General features: G+C 46.6%; 1 protein-coding gene across 1 annotated transcript in view; it reads left to right on the plus strand.

Annotated features, from left to right (window-relative positions):
- LOC116979239 (connector enhancer of kinase suppressor of ras 2-like) overlaps window positions 1–21,932 on the plus strand; it is a 355,767-nt gene that overhangs the window by 205,418 nt on the left and 128,417 nt on the right. The window contains exons 10-11 of the mRNA XM_033030831.1: window positions 1,827–1,960; window positions 8,839–9,050. Of these exons, the coding sequence (XP_032886722.1) occupies window positions 1,827–1,960; window positions 8,839–9,050 (346 nt within the window). The remainder of the gene's footprint in view (window positions 1–1,826; window positions 1,961–8,838; window positions 9,051–21,932) is intronic.

The raw sequence follows: 21,932 nt of genomic DNA on the forward strand, positions 1-21,932 counted from the left end.
GCGTGTGTTGATGTGTGTGTGTGCGCGTGTGTGTGTGTGCGTGTGTTGATGTGTGTGTGTGCGTGCGTGTGTGTGTGCGTGTGTTGATGTGTGTGTGCGTGTGTGTGTGTGTGTGTGTGTGTGTTGATGTGTGTGTGTGTGTGTGTGTGTGTGTGTGTGTGTGTGTGTGTGTGTGTGTGTTGATGTGTGTGTGTGTGTGTGTGTGTGTGTGTGTGTGTGTGTGTGTGCGTGTGCGTGTGTGTTCCACTCTGACAGTCGCTGTTCCAGTTGCTGGTTTTTCAGGCGACTGCCGGAAACTTGACAGTCGCTTGAAATATCTCCTAAGTGGGACAGGCCCATTAACTCAGTGGGTCAGGCAGCATCAATGGAGAAAAGGGATCGGGTCGAGACCACTCTTCAGTCTGTCTCGACCCGAAACGTCACCTACGCCTTTTACCGAGAGATGCTCTCTGACCCGCTGAGTTAATAACAGATACCATTCCCCCCCCCTCCCCCCCCCCATCAGTCCATTACAACGAGGGTTTACTGTGCCAGTATCTGCAGTTCCTTGTATCTACAACCTGACACCATCAGTTTGAAAGTCTGTCAGCATGACATATGTGTCCAATATAATCATTGACTGCTTCAGCTTGCACACAGATGGGCGAGTGACTTTATAGAACACCATGGTAACTAATTACAAGGCTTGCACGCTGAGTTCTATTTTTAGACAAGATTTTCGATCTCATTTAAAACACAGATCAATGGCAATATTTCCTTTTGCAGGCAAGCAAACGTGCAACAATTGTCTGTTGCAATCTTTTAATGAATCGCAAGGTCATTCTGCAGTCAGCTGGACTTGTCGTCTTTCCTCGCGCGTTTGGGTTGCCACTGAGTGACGTTTTACTCTCAGTGCCGACTCAATTATTTATCCCTGCTGTCCCGGATAGCTGCGTGAATCAGGCCATAAGGAATGGAGGCAGGAGGAGACCCTTCGGCCCATCCAGCATTCTCTGCTGTAAAATATCTTCAAGGGCAGAGCATTGGCTAGCTTACATAAGATGTCCCATTCTCCTGCATTTAGCCCTCAAATCTTTCCCATCCATGTATCTGGTTTAGCGTTTGTCTCAAAAATACAGCATGGAATCAGGCCCTTCGGCCCACCAAGTCCATGCCGACCGTCGATCACCTGTTCATGCGAGTACTTTTGTGATCCCAGTTTCTCATTCACTCCCTACACACTAAGGGCAATTTACAGAGGGCCAATTAACCACTAACCCACACATCTTTAGGATGTAGGGGGGAAGCCAGAGCACCCAGAGGAGACCCACGCAGGTCACAGGAAGAACGTGCAAACACCATACAGACAGCACCTGAGGTCAGGATTGAACCTGGGTCTCTGGTGCTGTGAGACACCATTTCTAACAGCTGTACCACTCAGCAGCCCTAATTTACTTTAGACTTGGATATACACTGCGGAAACAGGCCCTTTGGCGCACCGAGTCTGCGCTGACCAGTAACTACAAGAGCACTACCCTACACACTAGGGACAATTAATAATTTTATCGAAGCTAATTAATCTACAAACCTGCACATTTTTGGAGTGTGGAGGAAACCGGAGAAAACCCACGCAGGTCACGAGGAGAACGTCCAAACTCCATACAGACAGCGCCCGTAGTCAGGATCGAACCCGGGTCCCTGACCCTGTGAGGCAGCAACTCCACTGCTGCGCCACCATGCCGCGCCACCACAGTGGGGGCTCTAGCGGTGATGGAGAAGGCGGCTCGGGGGTTTATCGGCAGCGTTTGTCTTTGGCACTAATCACGCTTCATTTTGGTCTTTAACAGCCAGTAATTCCAACCAGTCCGACAAGCAGCTCCACGACACCAACCAGCACCATCGGCATGCCGTCTAAGTACGACAGCTCCACGCTCCACGATGTGTTCATTCTCTCTCCACTGTCAGGCATCTACAATCCCAGGTGAGTCTTCATGGCAGTTCCTGCCCTATTCTAAATCTTTACAGGGTCGTACCACTGCCTCACAGCGCCAGAGACCCGGGCTCGATCCCGACTATGGCTGCTGTCTGTGGGGAGTTTGCACGTTTTCCCTGAGACCGTGTGAGTTTCCTCCAGGTGCTCCGGTTACTCCCACATCCCAAAGATGTACGGGTTTGCAGGTTTATTGGCCTCTATATATTGCCCCCTAGTGTGTAAGGAGTGGATGGAAAAGTGGTTTGAACAGGTGATCAATGGTCGGCATGGACCTGATGGACTGAAGGGCCTGTTTCCTTGCTGCATCTATCTCTAAACTAAACAAAGTGTGTGTATGAGCCTGGGGGCCCAAGTCACAATTCCCTGAAGACGCCAACACTTCTGGGTGGTAAAGAAGGCTTATGGTATACTTGCCTTCATTGGTCAGGGCATGAGGCTCTGGAAGTCATGTCCAGCGTAGATAATCAGAGCCTTTTTTCTCAGGGTGGAAATATCAAATACTAATGATGTATCTTTCAGGTGAGAGGGATAAAGTTTAAAGGAGATGCGCGGGGCAAGTTTTTTTTACACAGAGGGTGGTGATGTTCTGGCAATGCTGCTGGTTGAGGCAGACGCGATCGTGGCATTTACAAGGTTAATTCCCGGGATGGCGGGACTGTCATATGCTGAGAGAATGGAGCGGCTGGTCTTGTACACTCTGGAGTTTAGAAGGATGAGAGGGAATCTCATTGAAACATATAAGATTATTAAAGGTTTGGACATGCTGGAGGCAGGAAACATGTTCCCGATGTTGGGGGAGTCCAGAACCAGGGGCCACAGTTTAAGAATAAGGGGTAAGCAGAGACGAGGAAACACTTTTTCTCACAGAGAGTGGTGAGTCTGTGGAATTCTCTGCCTCAGAGGGCGATGGAGGCAGGTTCTCTGGATACTTTCAAGAGAGAGCTAGATAGGGCTCTTAAAGATAGCGGAGTCAGGGGATTTGGGGAGAAGGCAGGAACCGGGTACTGATTGGGGATGATCAGCCATGATCACATTGAATGGCGGTGCTGGCTCGAAGGGCCGAATGGCCTACTCCTGCACCTATTGTCTATTTAAGTAACATGGATTTGCACTCTTACATTAAAGCAATTCCCGCTAATTTTGACACTCCCATCCTGGGGGAAAAAAGGTTCTGACTGTTGACCCTGTCCATGCTTCTCATCATTTAGTGCACTTTTATCAGGCCTTCCCTCAACCTCCGACATTCTGGAGAAAACAATCCAGGCTCTCCTTGTAGATAATACCCACTAGTTTAGTCTTCGATTAGTTTCTTGTCCCGTGTACCAAGGTGAAGTGTGCGCATGTGCGGGGCTTTTCCAGAGTGTGCGCATGTGCGGGGTCTCGGGCCGGCGAGGCCTGCGGAATCAGCGATATTTTCCAGACGCTTTGAAGTTATGTATTACAGAAATGAGTTGCTTAAAGCTTCAATAAAGTTGAAGTAAATTACGAATAGCGTAAAAGTTTCATTCGCCTCACAACAATTTAAGCAACTCGATCTCAGAAGTTAAGCAGTGTGACATCGGGATGGAGAAACTCACTTGGATCTGGATCCCAACTCACCTGCTGCTGCAAAGGATTGGAAGCACTGGCTTCGTACACTGAATAACTTCTTTGATGAGTGTGGCGACAATGCATCAGACAGATTAAGGACATTAATAAGCTCTGTCTCTTATGATGTATATGATTACATAGAGGAATGGACAACTTATGATTCTGCTATTGATGTACGAAGCAGACTCTTCGTTAAGACACCCAACGTGATATTCGCTCGACAACTCCTTGCTACTCGTATACAAAAACCCGGTGAGTCACTCGATGAATTTTTACAAGAACTTCAAAGACTTAGTAAAGACTTTGCCTTCAAAGCAGTTACGGCTGATCAATATCGACAGGAAGTTATTCGAGACTCTTTTATCAATGGTTTGACATCGCCTTTAATACGACAGAGACTATTAGAACACAAAACCTTGGATTTACAGTCAGTTTACAATCAAGCTTACTCATTAGACTTGGCTCAGAAAAATTCAGATGCTTATGGCTCATCTAATGTGTATTCTGCTGCAACTACTGCAAACGAATCTCACCCAAGTAGTAATATGGAGCAAGCGGAAACAATTTCTCCTGATAAAGGTGCCCTTGCTGCAGCAAATACTTATTCAAAAAGGAAGTGTTACTTTTGCGGGGGTAATATTCATAATAGAGAGATATGTCCTGCTCGAGGGGCAACTTGTAATATTTGTAGCAAGTGGCCTCTGCAGTCCGTCTGTCTTTTTGTTATTTTTTGTCCCGTTTTAATGTAGTTTTTATTTATTTTTTGATGGGGTATGTGTGTGTGTGTGTGTGTGTGTGTGTGTGTGTGTGGGGGGGGGGGGCGGGGGGTGGGGGGGAAACTTTTAAAATCTTTCCCCTGCACGGAGAACCCGACCTTTTCCCTGTCGGGTCTCCGTTGTCGTTGGGGCTGCAACGTGGAGCGGCCTCCAGCAGGAACGACCTGGGGCTCCAGTCACGGATCTGCGGACCTACTCACCATCACAGAGCGGGAGGAGCGGTGGTGGCGCGCTGCTGCGACCCGACCCTCGGAGATTCGGAGGCTTACCGCAGGTCCGGTGGACGGTAATATCGGGAGCCCGCGGGTCCCTGCTGGGAGACCGCTTTTCGGGGCTTCTGCAACGGCGACTTCACCCGCCCGAGTCGCGGGGTCGAGGAGTGCCTGGAGCGGGGCCTTACATCATCGCCCGGCGCGGCTTCAACGGCGGCGGGACTTTGCTGGAGCCCGCCGGGGGCTCTAACAACAAGACCCGGAGCGCGGCCTTGCATCGCCCGGCGCGGCGTTAATGGCCGCGGGCCAATTGCCATCGCCCGCCGGGGGCTTTGACTCTGACATCGGGAGGGGAATGGGGAGTGCAGGGGAGAGATAAGTTTTTTTGCCTTCCATCACAGCGAGGAGGAGATGCGCTGTGATGGATGTCTGTGTAAATTGTGTTGTGTCTTGGGTCTTTTTTCTTGTGTGTATGACTGCAGAAACAACATTTCATTTGAGCCTCTATGAGGTTCAAGTGACAAATAAATTGTATTGTATTCTAGAGTACGCAAGTCCAAAGCAACTACTAAGAGTGTGACTGCTGCCATGTATACGCCTTCTTTATGTGCAATTACAGCTGCATTTCCTCAGAGCTTGTCTCATGCAGCTACAACGGTATCCATCAATGGCCATACACTTAATGTACTACTTGATTCTGGCAGTTCAGAAATTTTATAAGTGAACAAGTTGTGTCTCGACTAAATGTAACTTCTTTCAAATAGAGAAACCTCGATGGCTCTGACAACTCTCAAATATTTGTGTAGCGATATAATTCTAGGTCAGGATTTTCAGAAACTGCACAGATTACTTCAAATAATGTATGAAGGAACTATACCGGATCTTGTATTGTCAAAGCCACCAGTATTGTGTGGTTTTTCTGCTGCACCTGTTGAATGTCCATCATTATTCACTAATTTATCCTCTAAGTGCAAGCCAATTGCTACAAAATCAAGATATTTTAGTAAAGATGACAGAAACTTTATCAACACAGAAGTAACTAATCTTTTACAAGAAGGGATTATAGAATCCAGTTCTTCCCCTTGGAGGGCACAAGTTGTCGTGGTTAAGGACCCCTTGGAGAGACGTAGAAAGAGACTCTGCATTGATTACTCTCAAACTATAAACCAGTTCACGGAGCTTGATGCATATCCATCACCTCGTATAGAAGAGATTATCAATACATTAGCTAAGTATAAAATATTCTCTACTTTTGACCTAAAAGGTGCTCACTACCAAATTCCTCTGAAGGAATCAGAGAAGAAATACACGAAGCAAATGGGAAATTATACCACGACTGCAGAGTTCCTTTTGGTGTAACTAATGGCGTGGCTGTTTTTCAGAGAGAGATGGACAAACTTGTTGAGCAGGAAAACCTTAAAGATACTTTCCCTTATCTTGATAATATCACTATTGCAGGAAAAGACCAAACTGAACATGATGAAAATGTACAACGGTTTTTAGATGTTGTACATTCTAAAAATCTAACATTAAATGAGGCTAAGTCAATAACATCAGTGTCATCGATTAATATTCTTGGTTATTGGGCTGGAAATGATATAATCAAGCCTGATCCAGAAAGACCTCTCGCTCACTCCAAGAGATACCTGTTCCAGCAACATTAAACTCTCTACGAAGGGTTCTTGGGATGTTTGCATATTATGCTAAATGGATACCAAGTTTTTCTGACAATATTCAACCTTTGATTAGAGCAAAATCCTTCCCCCTTGACTCTACAGCAATTGGTGCCTTTGCCTCTTTAAAGAAACAATTGGAATCTGCGACATTACACGCCATCGATGAGGATCTCCCCTTTGTTGTTGAATGTGATGCCTCTGATTTAGCAGTATCAGCAACATTAAATCAAGGAGGACGACCAGTTGCTTTCATGTCTCGTACTCTCCAAGGTAGTGAATTGCACTACCCGCCCGTCGAAAAGGAAGCTACAGCAATTATTGAAGCAGTGAGGAAATGGAGTCATTTCCTTGCTCGCCAGCACTTCACTTTGATAACAGATCAGCGTTCAGTAGCTTTTATACTGGATAATCGGAAACGAACAAAGATTAAAAATAGAAAAATTCATGAATGGAGGATTGAATTATCTGCATATAGTTATTCAATTGAATACCGCCCTGGTAAGGATAATGTTGCTCCGGATTCATTAACTCGAGCATTTTGTGCCTTTGTTCATTCTTCTGCACTCACTGATCTTCACAATGGCTGTGTCATCCTGGAGCCACTCGTTTGTTACACTATGTTCGTTCCAAAAACGTACCTTTCTCTACAGAAGATGTGAAGATGCGTGTGTGTGCTTCATGTAGAATCTGTGCTGAATTAAAACCAAGGTTCTTCCGTCCTGAAGAAGGAAGATTGATCAAAGCTACTCAACCTATGGAACGTTTGAGTATTGACTTCAAAGGGCCTTTACCATCCTCCTCTCAAAATGTTTATATACTTACCATAGTTGATGAATATTCGAGGTTTCCATTTGCCTTTCCTTGTCCAAATATTTCAGCTGCGATGGTTATCAAATGTTTAGATCAACTGTTTTCATTCTGTGGATTTCCACGTTACATACATTCTGATAGGGGCACCTCATTCATGTCAAAAAATTAAAAAACTGCCTTCTAATAGAGGAATTGCAACAAGTAAAACAACACCATATCATCCTATTGGAAATGGTCAGGTTGAGAGGTATAACGGAATCATTTGGAAAGCAGTGAAACTGGCTTTAAAGTCAAATGACTTACCAGATCAGCAGTGGGAATGTGTTCTACCAGATGCATTACACTCCATCAGATCTCTACTGTCAACTGCTACCAATACTACTCCACACGAGCGGTTCTTTAACTTCAAACGGCGTTCTTCTAGTGGTACTTCTCTGCCATCATGGTTGACGAGCCCTGGGCCTGCGTTGCTTCGTCAGTATGTCCGATCAAATATGAATGAGCCTTTTGTTGATGAAGTTGAACTGACTGATGTCAACCCTTCTTATGCAACTATCAAGTATCAGGATGGACGTCAGTCAACTGTCTCACTTCGTGACCTTGCAACATGTCCATCTTCTCCATCAGCTCCGTCACTTCCTGATAACACTAATCGAGAACTTCCTTCAACACTCCCATCATCCCCCTATGGAAACTTCTATAAGTAATTCTAAAATTGAAAATGTAAATAACAATATGAGTGAAGTTGATGACCAAGCAATGTAAGTGTACCCCCAGCTATTGAAACACCATTATCTCCTGATGCCCCAGTGCTGCCACAGTCATCACCTTCCTGACCCTCCCAACCTATAAATAGGAGGGGAGAATGAAGTGGGCGCATGTGCGGGACCTTTCCAGAGTGTGCGCATGTGCGGGGTCTCTGATCGGCGAGGCCTGCGGAATCAGCGATATGTTCCAGACGCTTTGAAGTTATGTATTAAAGAAATGAGTTGCTTAAAGCTTAAAAAAGTTGAAGTAAATAACGAGTAGCGTAAAAGTTTAATTTGCCTCACAACACAAGGTACAGTGAAAAGCTTTTGTTGCCAGTCAGTGGAAAGACAATACATGATTATAATCGACCCATACACAGTGTGCAGATACATGATAAAGGAATCTATACAGCTGTAGCAGTCTGAAGAAGGGTCTTGACCTGAAATGTCACCTATTCCTTCGTTCAATAGATAGGGCCTCACACGCTGAGTTTCTCCAGCGTTTTTGTCTACCATGATAAAGGGATATTGTTTAGTGCAAGGTAAAGCCAGTAAAGTCCGATCAAAGATAGTCCAAGGGTCCCCGATGAGGTAGATAGTAGAACTGGACTGCTCCATTCTGGTTATACCTCACAACCTGTTGAAGAATGTATAAACAAGATACTCACATTCTGCAGCAGGACCACCCAACCAATCTGCCATGGTAGCCCTGGAGAACTACCCAGAAGGTAGTTGAGGTCAGTTCATTGGCTATATTTAAGAGGGAGTTAGATGTGGCCCTTGCGGCTAAAGGGATCAGGGGGTATGGAGAGAAGGCAGGTACAGGATACTGAGTTGGATGATCAGCCATGATCACATTGAATGGCGGTGCAGGCTCGAAGGGCCGAATGGCCTACTCCTGCACCTATTTTCTATGTTTCTATACAGTGGCAGTTAGGAATGACAAATAAAATATTAAACTTGAATAATAAAACATTATTGATAGTACCATTTTAATGGTAGTTATCAAAGTTGCTTGATGGCTCCTGATCGTTTGTTTCCCCTTTGCTTTAGGGACGAGTTGGGGATAATGCCTTGCGATGACTTCGGCAAGTACGGTATGGCCAAGTCTGGCATGAAAGGCTCCGACTCTTCCAGCTACTTCCTGAACCACGAGAGCGGGAAGTATTACACCCTGATGGAAGGCGAGAGCTTGGCCGTGAGCTCGGAGTACGAGAGAGGGCGAGCAACTGGTCTGCGGAGAAGAGAGAAGACCACAACACATGGTTGGTAACTCTGGTATATATCTCGCAGTGTTTCACTGCTATTTTTGAGCGGCTCATGTTTTTTTCCCAGCTGGCCTGCGAGGTACATCCTGTCTGCTGGGTATTCCACGCAATGGTGAAAGACCGAAAGGGAAAGCAAAATTAGAGAAAAAACGACAACGTTTGTAACTAGAACAAAGACCACAGTACACACAGGAACAGGCCCTCCAGCCAACAATGTTTGTGATCAACATGATGCCAAAGTCAACTGCCCACATCTGCCTGCACGTGAGCCATATCCCTCTATTCCCTGCATAGCCCTGTGCTTATCGAAAAGCCTCTTAAACATCACTATTGGAGCATCTTCCCCCACCACCCCCAGCAATGAGTTCCAGTCCCCAGCACTCTCTGTGTACAAAACGTCCATTACACTTTCTCCCTCTCACCTTCGACCTCTAATCCACCCCATGAATACATTTCTTATGGCCCTGTCCCACGGTACGAGTTCATTCCAAGAGCTCTCCCGAGTTAACAAAAAATCAAACTCGTGGTAAGCACGGAGAATGAACGTAGCGGGTGCGTCGGAGCTCGGGGACGTCTCTTAGTGGCTCGTAATGCTAACGGCAGGTAAGACTCACTAACGGCAGGTAAGCTCGGGAAGACTCGTGAAGATTTTTCAACGTGTTGACAAAATATCCACGAGAGCCCCGAGTACCGACGAGCGGCCATTACCGTAAATCTCCGAGTTCAAATCAGGGCAAACTCGGGAGAACTCTTGGAATGAACTCGTACCGTGGGACAGGGCCATGACTGTCCGCCTTGTCTATGCCTCTCAAGTTTTTATAAACTTCTATCAGGTCTCCCCATAACCTCCGACGTTCCAGAGACAACAATCCTGGTCTTTCCAACCTCACCCAGTAGGTGAAACCCTCTAACCCGGGTCAAGTCAAGTCAAGTTTATTTGTCACATACACATACAAGATGTGCAGTGAAATGAAAAGTGGCAATGCCTGCGGATTGTGCAAAAACTACAGAACAGAATGGAACAGAATCAGTATTTACATTTTAGAAAAAAAAATTAAAATAGATACAACACAACAATAAATTAGTCGCTGGTGAGATAAGAGTTTACAGTCCTGATGGCCTGTGGGATGAAACTCCGTCTCATCCTCTCCACGTGACAGCGGAGGCGTTTGCCTGACCGTAGCAGCTGGAACAGTCCGTTGCTGGGGTGGTAGGGCTCCCTCGTTATGTTGCTGGCTCTGGATCTGCACCTCCTGGTGTATAGTTCCTGCAGTGGGGGTGAGTGTTGTTCCCATAGTGCGTTTGGCCGAACGCACTACTCTCTGCAGAGCCTTCCAGTCCTGGGCAGAGCTGTTCCCAAACCAGTTTGTGATGTTGCCGGACAAGATGCTTTCTACAGCCCCAGAGTAGAAGCATTGGATGATTCTCAGAGACTCCGAATTTCCTCAAGAAGGAACTGCAGATGCTGGAAAATCGAAGGTACACAAAAATGCTGGAGAAACTCAGCAGGTGCAGCAGCATCTATGGAGCGAAGGAAATAGGCAACGTTTCGGGCCGAAACGTTGCCTATTTCCTTCGCTCCATCGATGCTGCTGCACCCGCTGAGTTTCTCCAGCATTTTTGTGTACCTTCTGAATTTCCTCAGCTGTCGAGACCCAAAACGTCACCTATTTCTTCTCTCCATAGATGCTGCCTCACCCACTGAGTTCCTCCAGCATTTTTGTCCACCTTCGATTTTTCCAGCATCTGCAGTTCTTTCTTAAACACTGAATCTGGAGGTGTGCGTTTTCACACTTCTATACCTTTTGCCCGATGGGAGAGGGCCAGGGTGCGACTGGACCTTGACTATGCTGCCTTCAGCAGCTACAATGTTCATATATTGTATGTTCCTCTTTATTTAGCACTTTGTAAAATATTGAAAATATTGTAAAGTTCTGCATTTTTCTCTGTGACAAATCTGTAGTGCTTCCGCCTGCTCCAACTTCACTGCAGATGAATGCTCGCGATCCTTTCCCACTGAAGGATGTCAGCAAGCAAAATTGTAAAAAGCAATTTTGTAGAGTGCTAGATCTTTGAGCTCATGAGCGATGCATTTAGCGATAAGCTCAGACACTTTGCCTCATCTACTGCATCCGCTGCTCTAGGTGTCAACTGCTCTACATCGGTGAGACCAAGCGTAGGCTTGGCGATCGCTTCGCCCAACACCTCCGCTCAGTTCGCATTAACCAACCTGATCTGCTGGTGGCTCAGCACTTCAACTCCCCCTCCCATTCCGAATCCGACCTTTCTGTCCTGGGCCTCCTCCATGGCCAGAGTGAGTCCCACCGTAAATTGGAGGAGCAGCACCTCATATTTCGCTTGGGTAGTTTACACCCCAGCGGTATGAACATTGACTTCTCCAATTTCAGGTAGTCCTTGCTTTCTCCCTCCTTCCCCTCCCCTTCCCAGCTCTCCCACAGCCCACTGTCTCCGCATCTTCCTTTTTTTACCCCCACCCCCACATCAGTCTGAAGAAGGGCCTCGACCCAAAACATCGCCTATTCCTTCACTCCATAGATGCTGCCTCACCCATTTTTCTCCGAGTTTCTCCAGCATTTTTGTCTTCGATTTTTATTGTCACGTGCATCAAGGCGACAGTGAATTATGTTTTCTTGCCCATGGATCAGTGTGATTATTGCAGTACGTGAAGACAATCCATGATTAAGTGCCCCATGCATAAACAGCCCACTGAGTCCATATGCATCAGTCGCCAGGATTTGGCACCATTTTATACAGCCCAGGCTGCATATGGCCACAGAGGCCCATTGCCGCAATCACCTCATTCAGATCGCCAGCGAGCCGTGTTTCTCTCCTCTCCGGGCCTCGAGCCTTCGTGCCCCAGGGGAGCCGGCACCTCTCACCGCCCACCTTCAGGTTGCAGAAGGACCATAAGCTCATGAGTGATAGGAGTAGGATTAGGCCGTTCGGCCCATCAAGTCTACTCCACCATTCAATCACGGCAGATCTATCCCTCCCTCCAAACCTAATTCTCCTGCCTTCTCCACATAACCTCTGACACCCGTACTAATCAAGAATCTATTTAAGATCCGGTGGCGCTGTAGCTAGCTGCCTCCGCCTTCAGTTCGGTATCTTTTTGTTTTTTTTGTTATGTTTGAAGAGAGTTTTTTGTCGGGGTTTTTTGTCTTTATGTGGGGGAAGAGGGTACGGTAAGTGGGATAACATCCTTCAGTCGCTTCGTGGAGAGGATGCGACTATCACTCGAGTCGCATCCTCGCCCCCCCCCCCCCGCGGCCTACCTACTGGATTGGCGCGGCCTTTCCTGCCGGGACCAACCAGAGCTCCAGCAGCGGCAGGGCAGCGTTGGATACATCGCGGGGCGGGCGATGCCTTACAGGGGATCGCCGTTTGGAGCCCCGGAGTGCTGGGCCTGCTGCACCGACATCGCGGAGCTGTAGTTCGCGGAGCTCCCAACGCGGGCGGCGCTGACCAACATCGCGGAGTCCTGCGACTCCGCCCGGCTCGGCCTGTGGGCTTCGGGAGCCGTGGACTCCGGTGGGAGGTGGCTGATTTGGAGGTCCGGGCCGCTGAGGATGTTCTCCGTCGTGGTTCGGCGTCGGGGTTCCATTATTCCCGGCGAGAGGGCCTGAACATCGGACCGCCTGTGGCGGCGACTGCGGGTGCTCGGGAGGCCCCGACCACGGGTGAACATCTGGGAAGATCGGCGTGGAGGCTGGCTGGACTATGGTACCTTCATCAACTTTGGTGCCGCTGTGGGGTTGTGTTGTGTCGTGGACTTCTGTGTTTGTGCTTTTTTAAAATATTATTTATTTATTTATTTATTTTATGTTACATGACTGTAAGGAAAATCCATTTCGTTGTCTCTTATGAGATAATGACAATAAATTGAATACAATACAATAAGATAGACACAAAAGGCTGGAGTAACTCAACGGGACAGGCAACATCTCTGGAGAGAAGGAACGGGTTCTGTTTCGAGTTGAGACCCTCCATTAGACTGTCAGGTTCAGTCCCTGAATCAGGAGGTGTGTATTTCGTTACATTTCCATACCTTTTGCCCGATGGGAGAGGGGAGAAGAAGGAGCAGCCGGGGTGCGACTAGTCCTTGATGATGCTGCTGGCCTTGCAATCATGTCATCCTCGAGCACCATAGAAGGAGCAATCGGTCGACTATGCATTCTGAGGTAATTAGTCATAGTCATACAACTGGGGATCAGGCCCTTCAGCCCAAGTCGTCCACGCCAACCAAGAAACTACATCGAAGCTAGTCCCATTTGTCTGTGTTTGGCCCATATCCCTCTAAACCTTCCCCATCCATGTATCTGTCCAAATATCTTTTAAATGTTGTGATTGTCCGTACCAACTACCTTCCCTGGCAGCTCTGAGTGGAAAAAGTTGCCCCTCGGGTTCCTATTAAATCTTTCCCCTGTCACATTAAACCTATGTCCTCTGATTCTTGATTCCACTACCCTGGGTAAACGATCCTGTGCATGCACCCGATCTATTTTGCTCATAAGGAATATAACCGGTTGGTCTGAACTTGTCTAAGATGCTAAACCTGTCTAAAACAATAACATGGCCACGTCTTTGGGTAAAAAACTGTCCGTTCACCCCATCTATTCCCCCTCTTGATTTTATGCACCTCGATAAAATCATCCCTCAGTCGCGCTCCAGGGAATAAAATCCTGGCCTGCCCAACCTCTCCCTACAGCTCAGGCCCTCGAGTCCTGGAAACATCATTGCAAATATTCCCTGTGCTCTTTCCAGCTTCATTCTACCATTTTCTTCTTTTTTATTTTAATATTTAAGTCATTGCATAGATGCGTTGTTTTTGGCTTTTGAAAAGGCAGATATTAACAAGGCCTTTCATGCTTACGCCATCATTTAACTTAATTTCGAGGCCATCGAGATCAGCGTGCACTAATTATCTTTTACTTCTCTGACATTCTTGCTTCTTGCTCGAATAATTAAGTTGATTTCTGCTTTTGACTCAGCTTCAATAATCCCCTCTCATCAATTGTGACATTTTGTGTCACAAATTCCTACCTCAGTAATCCAGTCTGGGTAAAAATCGCATTGTTTGCTTAGTTCTGATATTAATAGCACTCCTTTTCCCAAATCGCTCTCCAAAAGGGTTTTTTCCCCTATACATTTCCACGTCACTAAAGTGGCTTTTGGTGAATGTCACAACCTATCGGGGGACAGCAAGCTGACTGAGTGTGGCCTTACATATGGCCACTGCATGAAAAAGCAAGATTAGTTTTACAAAACACTACAGAGTGGCACTGCAGTAGAGTTTTCTTTCTCAGAGAGTGGTGGGTGCCTGGAACGTGTTGGGAGGCAGATACGACAGTGATGTTTACGGAGAGGTGTCGCAGTGGTAGAATTGCTGCCTGACAGCGGCAGAGGCCTGGGTTTTATCCTGAATATGGCTGATGTCTGTATGGAGTTTGTACGTTCTCCCTATGACCACGTGGGTTTTCTCCGGGCGCTCAGGTTTCCTCCCACACTCCAAAGACGTGCAGGTTTGTAGGTTAATTGGCTTTGGTAAATTGCCCAATTGTCCCTAGTGTGTAGGATAGTGCTAATGTACAGGGTGATCGCTGGTCGACGTGGACTCAATGGGCCGAGCGGCCTGGTTCCACCTTGTATCGGTGAAGTCTAAAATAAAGTCAAAACCTTTCCATAGTGTCACAGAGATATGCAGTAAGTGAAGGGATCGGGACCATGTGCAAGCAGATGAGATTAATTTATTTTGCATCATGTTGTAAACCAGTTATGTGTTTGCAAAATCTTTTAAACTGGTGACTGTAATGGGCCTGTCCCACTTAGGCGATGTTTTAGGCAACTACAGACGCACGGCAACCCTCCCCCAACTGCGTTTGGTCTAGTTTCTAGTTTACTCACCATTGTCCCGCGGCTTGCACTAGCAAGTTTCGTTCAGATTGCTGTTATATTTACAAGTTATTGACTGTTTAAACTTTAATAAACCTGGCAGTCATGCTCCCACTTGTTCAATGTTCATACCGCTGGGGCACCTCATATTTCGCTTGGGCAGTTTACACCCCAGCGGTATGAACATTGACTTCTCCAATTTCAGGTGGTCCCTGCTTTCTCCTCCCCTTCCCAGCTCTCCCTCCGCCCACTCTCCGCCTCTTCCTTTCTTCTTCCTGCCCCCCCCCCCCACCCCAAACCCTCACATCAGTCTGAAGAAGAGTCTCGACCCGAAACGTCGCCTATTTCCTTTGCTCCATAGATGCTGCCTCACCCGCTGAGTTTCCCCAGCATTTTTGTCTACCTTCGATTTTCCAGCATCTGCAGTTCCTTCTAAACAATTTAATCCAAGGACCTAGCCACGGAAAATAGGACAGTTCCCTTTCCAAGTACAGGTCCATTACATCCCATGTGCCATCTAACCAAACCGCCAAGACCTATATTTAACTCGGGTTAAAACATCTTACTGCAGGCAGTCTGAATTATTTAAAACCATCCCTCAAAGCCAAAAGTGTTAACTCTATTAACAAATTCTAACAGAATACTACATTGCTCTTCAATAAGTTATTTAGCTCTCTGAACTTGAAAACCATTATCATTTCCATCATTCATCGCATCATTTTATCATCCAGCATCTTTTGGAAAGAGCTGCAGGAACAACTCTGACACCTCATAAAGGACTGCTTTATACACTTCAATTAACCCAAAGAGAAAAAAAGACCTACTTGATCATCCTGAATTCATATCCCCTCTCCTTGTGATCACAACTCATTTGCTTAATAAATATTAATAATATTCACCAAAGGATAAATTACATGCATACCCATAATAAATGGTAAAAATCTATTAATGGTGTCTAAGGTCATTTGTGTTAATAAAAGCACAAGATCTAATAAATGTATTTTGAGATCTATCCCTGGATAATTTTCTTGCTTTCTATTCCATTGCTCTATCTAATAGACCTGTCCCACGTAGGCGATTTTTTAGGCAACCACAGGCGATTGGTTTGTCACCACATGTTTGCCGGCGGTCGCCGGGAGACGTCTCCTCAGTCGCGCAAAAAGTCGTTGCGTCTTTCTGGTCTCCGCTAAATTTTCAACATGTTGAAAATTTTCGCGACCGTGTGTTTAACGCCAATGAGCGTAGCTTGACTTTCCCTGATGTAGGTGCTGATGTAGGTTGTCGCCAGGATGACGTAGGTTGTCGCTGGTTTTTCGGCGACCTTCTACGACTATGACCGTCGCCGGCAGTTGCCTAAAAAAATCGCCAAGTGGGACAGGCACGTAACTCTTTTTCCCACTGTCCAATAATCTAGAAAGTACTTAACCTACAAACCTGCATGTCTTTGGCGTGTGGGGGGAAACCCACAAACTCCGTACAGACAGCACCCGTATTCAAGATCGAACCCGGGTCTCTGGCGCTTTGAGGCAGCAACCCTACCGTTGTGCCACCGTGCCACAATCTTGGTGTATGGGGTAGAACGATGTGCAGGGGAGGTGTAGAGGATTGGGAGCTGATAGATGAGACGTAGGGGAGAAGTTTACCTGACATTGGAGAATTCAATATTCATGCAGCACGGATGTTGCATTAGGTCACTGGGCTGTAAGCTACCTAAACCGAATGATGTGCTTTTCTTACGGTTTGCGTGAGGCCTCTCCCTCTGAACTAAACTAAACAGTCTACAGAAGGGTGTTTAAGAAGGAACTGCAGGTGCTGGAAAATCGAAGGTAGACAAAAGTGCTGGAGAAACTCAGCGGGTGCAGCAGCATCAATGGAGCGAAGAAAGGGTTTTGGCCCGAAACGTTGCCTATTTCCTTCACTCCATAGATGCTGCCGCACCTGCTGAGTTTCTCCAGCACTTTTGTCTACAGTCTACACAAGGGTCCTGACCCAAAACGTCCCCTATCCACGTTCTCCAGAGACAAGCCTGACCCGCTGAGTTACTCCAGCACTTTGTATCTTTTCTTTGCCAGAAACATTATTGGGTTTTTTCTCCTTCTGCAAATGCTGGCTGACTTTCTGAGTCTCTAAAGTGTTTTGTGTTTTTGCATTGGGTTCAAATCCAAATTGTGGGGAAAATGCAATCCCAAGAATGACATTGCTTGCAAACGCTGATGCCTCTCAGAACAACTTGCCCTCTCGTGCATTCCAGCAACTTAGGGTCAAACACTGCTTCACTCTTTAGTGTGTAGAATGGAATTGCAGATGCGGGTTTATCCTGAAGAGGAAAAGGATGGGTGACGTTTCGGAGTTGAGACCCTTCCTCAGATCCAGAGTCAGGGTAGAGGGGAAACGATAGATAAGGAAAGGAACATTGAACGAATGAATACAAAGTAGGCGAAAGGACAAATCAAAGCCAGCAACGATGATCGATGAAAGGTTGAGCCCACAATGGTCTGTTGTTGGTTGTGATAACGAGTGATACAAACTGTGAAACTCAGCAGGACAACAGTGGAGCAAGTACGACTGCTATGGTGGGGGTGGGGGATGGGGACGGAGAGAGGTGGGTGTAAGGGTTGCTCGAAGTTGGAGAGATCGATATGTGTCCCGCCGGGCTGTAAGTATCTGTTGAGCTCCAGCAGGCAAACCTGCCGCAAATTAATTCACGTAAACTGAGCGGCTGCATCAGCGCACACTGAAGCCCAGCCATCGCCCTGGAAATAACGTTATTGTGTTGAAAGATTCAGCGTTAATCCTCCTTCAAACCTCGCGGTTCGGAATATGCCTTTGAGCTCGTCACCAGATTGTGTTATTTCAGTGAGCAATGGGAAAAGCTGAAGATGATTGGGGATGGGACAATGCAGGATGTGAGAAAGGTCTCCTATCTGCAGATCCAACTGTGATTATCTCGCCTCATGACAGTTTAGAAAGTAGTCACGCAGTTGGCGGCACAGTTTAATCTTTTTGCAGCACTTGATGTTGTCAGTGGCCCAAGTGCAGACTGTGCCAACAGCTCGCTACCTGAAGGGGATCGTTAATCCAATGATTCCACTCCTCACCACTCACCACTTGCAATATTTAATTGCCAATGGTTTCATGGCAGCAGCAGCAGCAGCATTCAATGCCTGGCCACAACGTGGACTGATTGCTGATATATCATGTGTAGGAAGGAACTGCAGATGCTGGTTTACACCAAAGACAGACACAAAATGCTGGAGTAACTCAGCGGGACAGGCAGCATCTCTGGATGGAAGGAATGGGTGACGATTGCGGGTCGAGACCCTTCTTCAGACTCCTGCATTCCCTCTCTTTCCCCCACACCCTTCCCCCACCCTAGTCCTCCTACCTGTTCCATTGTTCACGTCCTTGTATCCATCTTGTTATCACACCTTCCCCAGCCAACAATGGACCATTGTGGGCTCCACCCCTTCCTGAGGTCAACTGTTGCCGGCCCTGATTTGTTCTGGCCATTCCTCGCCTCCAATCTATTTCCCCCCAACCCCCCCCCCTCTACTTTCAGTCTGAAGAAGGGTCCCGACCTGAAAAGTCAACTGCACTTTTTCTCCAGAAATGTTGTCTGAGCCGCTGAGTTACGCCAGTATTTTGTGTCGATGTTTGGCTGATAAATTATATATGTTTCATCTTGCACTTAAACCCTACATACAAAAATGTAAACACAAAGTGCTGGAGTAGCTGAGCGGGTAAGGCAGCATCTCTGGAGGACATGGATCGGTGAGGTTTCGGGTCGGGGTATTTCTTCAATCCCGTGATCTTCAGTACTGCTGCCTGACCCGCTGAGTTACTCCAGCACTTGTTATCTTCTCGTGTAAATCAGCAGCTGCAGTTCCTTGTGTCTGCACCAATGAGGCAAAACAATGTGTATTATACATCAATGATTTGGATGAAGGGATTCAAAGTAACATTAGCAAATTTGCAGATGACACAAAGCTGGGTGGCAGTGTGAACTGTGAGGAGGATGCTGTGAGAATACAGGGTGACGGACAGTTTGGGGGAGTGGGCAGATGCATGGCAGATACAGTTTAATGCGGATAAATGTGAGGTTATCCACTTTGGTAGCAAAAACAGAAAGGCAGATTACTATCTAAATGGCGTCGTTGGGAAAAGGGGAAGTACAACGGGATCTGGGGGTCCTTGTACATCAATCTATGAAAGTAAGCATGCAGGTACAGCAGGCAGTGAAGAAAGTGAATGGCATGTTGGCCTTTATAACAAGAGGAATCGAATATAGGAGCAAAGAGGTCCTTCCGCAGTTGTACAGAGCCCTAGTGAGACCACACCTGCAGTATTGTGTGCAGTTTTGGTCCCCTAATTTGAGGAAGGGCATTCTTGCTATTGAGGGAGTGCAGCGTAGGTTTACAAGGTTAATTCCCGGGATGGCGGGACTGTCATATGCTGAGAGAACGGAGCAGCTGGGCTTGTACACTCTGGAGTTTCGAAGGATGAGAGGATGTCTCATTGAAACATATAAGATTGTTAAGGGCTTGGACACGCTAGAGGCAGGAAACATGTTCCTGATGTTGGGGGAGTCCAGAACCAGGGGCCACAGTTTAAGAGTAAGGAGTAAGCCTTTTAGAACAGAGCCGAGGAAACACTTTTTCTCACAGAGAGTGGTGAGTCTGTGGAATTCTCTGCCTCAGAGGGTGGTGGAGACCGGTTCTCAGGATGCTTTCAAGAGAGAGCTAGATAGGGCTCTTAAAAATAACGGAGTCAGGGGATATGGGGAGAAGGCAGGAACGGGGTACTGATTGGGGATGATCAGCCATGATCACATTGAATGGCGGTGCTGGCTCAAAGTGAATACAAGCCTAGTCTTTTTAATCTTTCCTCATATGACAGTCCCGCCATCCCAGGGATCAATCTCGTGAACCTACGCTGCACTGCCTTAATCACAAGGATGTCCTTCCGCAAATTAGGAGACCAAAACTGTACACAATACTCCAGATGTGGTCTCACCAGAGCCCTATACAACTGAAATAGAAAATAAAATAATAATAAATTAAGTAGAATAATAAATATGTAAATAATATTAAATTAAGTAGAAATTAAATAAAATAATAAATTAATCCAGGTGTAATCAATAATTACTTTTTTTAATGTGTGCGCCATCCTTTCCTTTCTGTTTTTAATTTGAAAGCTTTGTGCTTTTTCTGTTCATTGTTTTCAGTTTTTCTTTTCCCTGAAGCTGTGGCCAGCAGCCTTCTTCAATTCCTTTTTTCTGAAATGTGTTTAATTGGCTTCATTTTCCACAGTTCACTGCACTCCAGTGCTCCAAGATATATCTTTCTACTCTATTTATTTCTAATTTGGAATATATGTTCCTGATCTGACAGAACGATGTTGCCTTCTTTCAAAGCCCCCACCCCCAAAATAAAACTAGGAGACCCGAGAGACTGCAGTTGATGGGATGTTGAACAAGCACAAAGTGTTGGAAAAATACAGGGGGTCAGGCAGCATCCGTGGCGGGACTGGACAGGCGACATTTCGGGTCTAAAGAAGGGTCCTGACCCAAAACGTCGCCTGTCCATTTCTTCCATGGCTACCTGACTTGCTGAGTTCCTCCAGCACTTTACATTTACCCCCAGATCCCGTCTTAGTCCCAGTTTATCTCTGCTTTGAAGATAGACACAAAATGTTGGCGTAACTCAGCGGGACAGGCAGCATCCCCAGAGAGAGGGAATAGGTGACGTTTCAGGTCCGGGCAAAGAAACAAGGCAGCATTGAGAAAAAAGTTACTTTTCAAATTTTACACCAATTCCCTGTGACAAAAGTAGATTGGTTACTTGAAATCCTGAGAGTAATCTGGAGCTCCAGCGCATATTCTTACTGAACACCACCATGCCCAGAGTTACGTAATTCAAGAAGGCAGTATAATAGACAATAGACAATAGACAATAGGTGCAGGAGTAGGCCATTTGGCCCTTCGAGCCAGCACCCGCCATTCAATGTGATCATGGCTGATCATCCCCAATCAGTACCCCGTTCCTGCTTTCTCCCCATATCCCCTGACTCCGCTATTTTTAAAAGCCCTATCTAGCTCTCTCTTGAAAGCATCCAGAGAACCGGCCTCCACCGCCCTCTGAGGCAGAGAATTCCACACTCACCACTCTCTGTGAGAAAAAGTGTTTCCTCGTCTCCGTTCTAAATGGCGTACTCCTTATTCTTAAACAATAAGATAGATTTTGAAGAAATCTTGGACGACTGAAGAACATTCCAACCCGAAACGTCACCCATTCCTTCTCTCCCGAGATGCTGCCGGTCCCGCTGAGTTACTCCAGCACTTTGTGTCTATCTTCGGTGTAAACCAGCATCTGCAGTTCCTTCCGACACATTATATCTGCCTTTAATGGCTGTCTGTTTGGTTCTTTCGCACTTGAATTAGAGTCAGGTTTTGAGGATATTTCTCCAACCAGCTGATCATTGAGATTCGCCTTCCCCTTGCAGTCGCTTGTTTTTTTTAATCCTTATCTAATGGAAGCAGAGAATTTTACCGCACAACAGCCCAATCAGCTGTTACACCTCCGTCACATCTCTACCCCACTCCCTCCTCTCTTCCTCCCTGTCTTTCTTCAGTACTTTTATGATCTTATTATAAAAGTGCTCATCCACTTCAGGGCGATGGGACTGGTTCACTCCCTCACTCTCAAAGGCATTCATTAACCACCTTTGTCTCTAAAGGGCCTGTCCGTACTTGGCGATTTCTTTCGGCGACTGCCGGCGTCATATCAGTGTCGCCAAAAGATTTTGAACATTTCAAAATCCAGTGGCGACAAGAAAAATGTTGTGACACTTGAAAAAACGCCGCGCATCATACGACATTACGCCACGTCACGGCCGCCTCACGACGAATCACGCTGCATCACGAAAGCATCCAGAGAACCGCCCTCCACCGCCCTCTGAGGCAGAGAA

The sequence above is a fragment of the Amblyraja radiata genome, chromosome 12 (assembly GCF_010909765.2).
Source record: "Amblyraja radiata isolate CabotCenter1 chromosome 12, sAmbRad1.1.pri, whole genome shotgun sequence".
Taxonomy (NCBI): Eukaryota; Metazoa; Chordata; class Chondrichthyes; order Rajiformes; family Rajidae; genus Amblyraja; species Amblyraja radiata.